Consider the following 3,274-nt stretch of genomic DNA (forward strand, 5'->3'; position numbering starts at 1 on the left):
TTTTGATTGAAAACTAATGTATCTTGATGGAAAGTAATTTAAAATGAACAGACCAGACCCTTGACAACTGGTGTGATTTTATATATAAAAATTAAAAATATTAAGTATATAGGTTAAAAAAATTAATAACTCTTTTAATCCTTAAATTAATTAAGAACCTTCAGAGGATGTGAAAGTATGAATAAAAGAAAAAGCACGGCTGGAAATGCAAATAAATAAATTTGGGGAGAGTAGCAAAAAGAAGTTGAAAGACATAAAAAATGGTGCTACCTACCCATTATAGCACAAACTTAATTGTAACTACTTGTTCTTTCTCACCAACTCGGTCAAATAGTATATGTTATTTTGAGAAAAAAATTAAAGTTGTTCCCCAAGGAGTCAATCACACCCCCTATTTATATTCGTTCTTCCCTCTTTCTCTTTCCTCACAAATCTCACTCTCTCACTCACTCACCCAATGGGTAGAACTCCTTGCTCTGATAAAGAGCAAATAAACAAAAAGGGACCTTGGTCCAAAGAGGAAGATGAACTCCTCATCAACTACATCAACCTTCATGGCCAAGGCAATTGGAAATCCATTCCCAAAGCAGCAGGTATTGGAGTTTTAGATTTTAATTAGAATTATACTTTTGTATTGTTCTTTGATCAGAATTAAAATTTCATTTTGACGACTATGTTGTAAATTAAAGTTTACATAGACTAGATCAGTGTAGATTACTATGATAAAACTTCAATTCTGATGAAAAAAGCTCCAAAAACACCTATGAAAGTGCATCCAGGTTTTGTCTTGAATTCTCTCACTAAATAGCCAGGTCAATTTTTTAATAGCTAGGTCAATTTTGAATGTACCTTTCATGAACAAATATATGTATCTATATATAGTTCTAATTAACTAATGAATTGATTGTGTGCACAGGCTTGCTTCGATGTGGCAAAAGTTGCAGACTCAGATGGACGAATTACCTGAGACCCGATCTCAAGAAAGGGAACTTTACCGAAGAAGAAAGTAACCTCATCATTCACCTCCATAGCTTACTTGGAAACAAGTATGAACACAAACCAATTAAGTTCTCTGTACTGTCACATTCACATCATATAATACTAAGTGTCTACTAAATATTTGTTTAATTTTATTAATTCTGCGAGAAATTAAAGTTGACAATAATAATTTCCGAAAGACTTGTATATATGGGTGTAGATTTTCAAAAGCTATTTTGGTATGTGCAAGAATTTAGTGTTCATGACTTGAGTTACTCTAATTTTAATTGAAAAACTAGTGTAAATTAACCGAGCAATGTTTGAGTTAGATTAAGAGTGACACTCTCCATTAAATGATTTTAATTATATATATGATTCTTCTACTTAATTAAGATTTTCAAAGAGAAATTCTGAAATGGGTTGATGATGTTTTTGTGCATGTCGTTAATCATTATGATTTCCCAGATGGTCTCAAATAGCTACAAGTTTACCCGGAAGAACAGATAACGAGATCAAGAACTACTGGAAAAGCCACCTCAAGCGTTACCTCTATGCCCTAGGAATCGATCCTGTAACCCATAAACCATTCAAGGAAGACACCAACACCACAAGTACTCCACCAAATAATTCTATGGCCACCACCACAAGCACCATCCCCCGCATCTATTATTTTAATGTCTTTCTCAATTCAAAGGTGCATATTAGCGCCGATGATGATTATTCAGCTGATGGTGGTGCAGACTCAAATAGCAGCAGTGGTGTTACCATAGAGGAAGCTTCTCCTCAAGTCAACTTGGAGCTTTCCATTGCTCCACCCTCTCAGCCTCATGAAGATGCTGCTTCCGTGAAACCCTGAATAATGGTTGAAACCACAAGAGCAACAAGAAGTGCATGTTTTGTCAACAACAAATGGGAATGTTAATTAGTGAATCAATGTGTGTGTGCCTGTGGTGCAATGTAGGAATGCAAATTAACCCAACTTGTTGCTGCAAAGCTAAGGGTTTTGTTACTGCTACTATAGTTACTCCACCTATTAGTAACAATGATGTGTGTCCATTTTTGTAAGGCCAAGAATATGAATATTTGAGGTTTACAACTGAGGCTTAATAAGGTGGTGTCTTTAATTACATTTTTTAGAAATTTTCAGATGATTTTGGTTTCAATCATGAATTGTTGAAAAACTTCATTTTATTTTAAATGTTATGTCAATTACAAGTGCTTATCATGAGATATATATATATATATATATATATATATATATATATATATATATATATCAACTAGCCTTAATTGTACGATTTTGGCGTACGAAATTTGGTGTTTTCGTTTTAATACACGTACTGTCATGGGCATGTTAATTGTGTAAGGGTTTCTTCTTTGCCCTGGCACATTAATTTCTTTAGTTGTTTATGGGGAAGACATAAAGCAATACAGATAGAATCTTCGTCTTAATAGTTTTAATAAATTTTTCTGTCTTGATCGCGACTGTATAAATTATAAATTTTTTTAATGTTGCACACACATTTAAATATGTTTATTTTTATTTGACATGCTCAATAGAGGAAGTGTTGCTAGTAAAGATCTACAATAAATTTCTCACTCGTTTAATTTTAAGCACTTGTTTTTGGTATAATAAGCAAATCTTTAATGTTATAAAATTACACATTAAAGGATATAATGCGAACTTGGGTTTTTGAACACAACAAAATTCAATTTTTATTATAATGATTACATGTAAAAGTCTAACCTTATAATTTCTTTCAATTTTTTTTATAAGCAAACATTTTTAACGAGAGTATAAGGGATACGTCAACTTGAATAGAAGAATGGCAGAATTATACATCCACTGCACAATAAACATGGATCTAATACAATCAAGGGAATACATACATCAATATGAGAAAACTAAACCAACTTTGACAAACAAGTTAATTTTGTATCCGCTTTTTGGTGTATATGGAGAAGGCGAAATGAGAAAACATGGGAGAATATGAAAAAGCCTGTCTTTAGGGACCGCGAAATTTATTTTTTTTTATCAATAAATGTCAATTTGTTAGAGTGTCAATTTTCGTGTTTTTTCTTTTTAATCATTTAACTCACTTTAAATTTCCGGCTGCAAAAGATGTTATTTTACAGTGGAGATCAAATCGTCATAATTTGAACTATCCCACTGAAATGTAATATTGACGCTTTAGTTTTTAAAGAGGAGAGGCTTTATAGTATGGGTGCGGTCCTCAGGAACTAAGAAGGTGAACTCATTACTGCTAGATCTTCAGTTCATGTAGGCGCAGCCCTA

General features: G+C 32.7%; 1 protein-coding gene across 1 annotated transcript; it reads left to right on the forward strand.

Moving 5' to 3' along the window:
* The first annotated feature begins 433 nt into the window (after positions 1 to 433).
* LOC114421476 (myb-related protein 330-like) lies at positions 434 to 2,141 on the forward strand. The gene is made up of 3 exons (XM_028387403.1): positions 434 to 593; positions 917 to 1,046; positions 1,444 to 2,141. Exons 1-3 carry the CDS (start codon positions 458 to 460, stop codon positions 1,832 to 1,834), a joined length of 657 nt encoding a protein of 218 aa, XP_028243204.1. The 5' UTR covers positions 434 to 457; the 3' UTR covers positions 1,835 to 2,141.
* The last annotated feature ends 1,133 nt before the right edge of the window (positions 2,142 to 3,274 follow it).

Source organism: Glycine soja, chromosome 8, assembly GCF_004193775.1.
Source record: "Glycine soja cultivar W05 chromosome 8, ASM419377v2, whole genome shotgun sequence".
Classification (NCBI taxonomy): Eukaryota; Viridiplantae; Streptophyta; class Magnoliopsida; order Fabales; family Fabaceae; genus Glycine; species Glycine soja.

What these genes read in the sequence shown, in the direction of transcription:
- LOC114421476 (XM_028387403.1), top strand. Translation starts at nt 458, where the DNA reads ATGGGTAGAACTCCTTGCTCTGATAAAGAGCAAATAAACAAAAAGGGA. An exon ending in ATCCATTCCCAAAGCAGCAG is followed by an intron (nt 594 to 916) that starts GTATTGGAGTTT and finishes TTGTGTGCACAG; the next exon opens with GCTTGCTTCGATGTGGCAAA. An exon ending in CATAGCTTACTTGGAAACAA is followed by an intron (nt 1,047 to 1,443) that starts GTATGAACACAA and finishes ATGATTTCCCAG; the next exon opens with ATGGTCTCAAATAGCTACAA.